The sequence below is a fragment of the Octopus bimaculoides genome, chromosome 4, assembly GCF_001194135.2.
Source record: "Octopus bimaculoides isolate UCB-OBI-ISO-001 chromosome 4, ASM119413v2, whole genome shotgun sequence".
NCBI lineage: Eukaryota > Metazoa > Mollusca > Cephalopoda > Octopoda > Octopodidae > Octopus > Octopus bimaculoides.
Window position 1 is genome coordinate 19,296,406 of NC_068984.1, and position 663 is coordinate 19,297,068.

Consider the following 663-nt stretch of genomic DNA (forward strand, 5'->3'; position numbering starts at 1 on the left):
GTATAGTGGTTAGGGTGTTGGACTTATGATTGTAAGATTGCGTTTCAATTCCTGGATGACTGGATGACGCAATGTATTCTTGGAGCAAAACACTTCATTTCACGCTGCTCCAGTCCACTCAGCTGGCAAATATGAATAACCCTGCGACGGGCCGGTGTCCCATCCAAGAGGGAAATATATTTGCCATGGAAACCAGAACCCAACTTTATTACTCTAAATGACTCAGGAAGGATCTCTCTCACTATATATTATTATTTTAATGTCCACTTTCCATGCTTATATGGGTCAGATAAGACCACACTGGAGCAGAGTTTCCCACTGTTTGATGCTGTTCTTGATGTCTTCTATAGCCATGCTTACGGCTACATGCAACGATTTAAACAAAGTTCATAAAACTAGAATAAATTTGTACTTGCTTTCATTTGTTCAATCATCGTATCATAGGAACTTCCTTTGTCTGAAGCTGGAACATTATCATTACTTTGAATGGTGACCAACTCTGTCCGAAGTTTGCTCATAATTTCCTGCAACAGAAAGAAGGACTGATTACAGAAGCTAAAAGTTCACATTACCATTAAGTAGGCTTTTGAAGTATGTGAAACAAAAATCAGAAAATGTATGAAGAGAGAGAGAGAGAGAGAGAGAGAGAGAGAGAGAGAGAGA

The 663-nt window shown here is 39.2% G+C and overlaps 1 protein-coding gene across 9 annotated transcripts in view; it reads right to left on the reverse strand.

Moving 5' to 3' along the window:
* Window positions 1–663, reverse strand: part of LOC106881484 (nesprin-1) — an 811,219-nt gene that overhangs the window by 129,572 nt on the left and 680,984 nt on the right. For all 9 annotated transcript variants that reach the window (XM_052966929.1, XM_014931893.2, XM_014931887.2 and 6 more), the window contains one exon: window positions 417–524. In XM_052966929.1, the coding sequence (XP_052822889.1) occupies window positions 417–524 (108 nt within the window). The remainder of the gene's footprint in view (window positions 1–416; window positions 525–663) is intronic.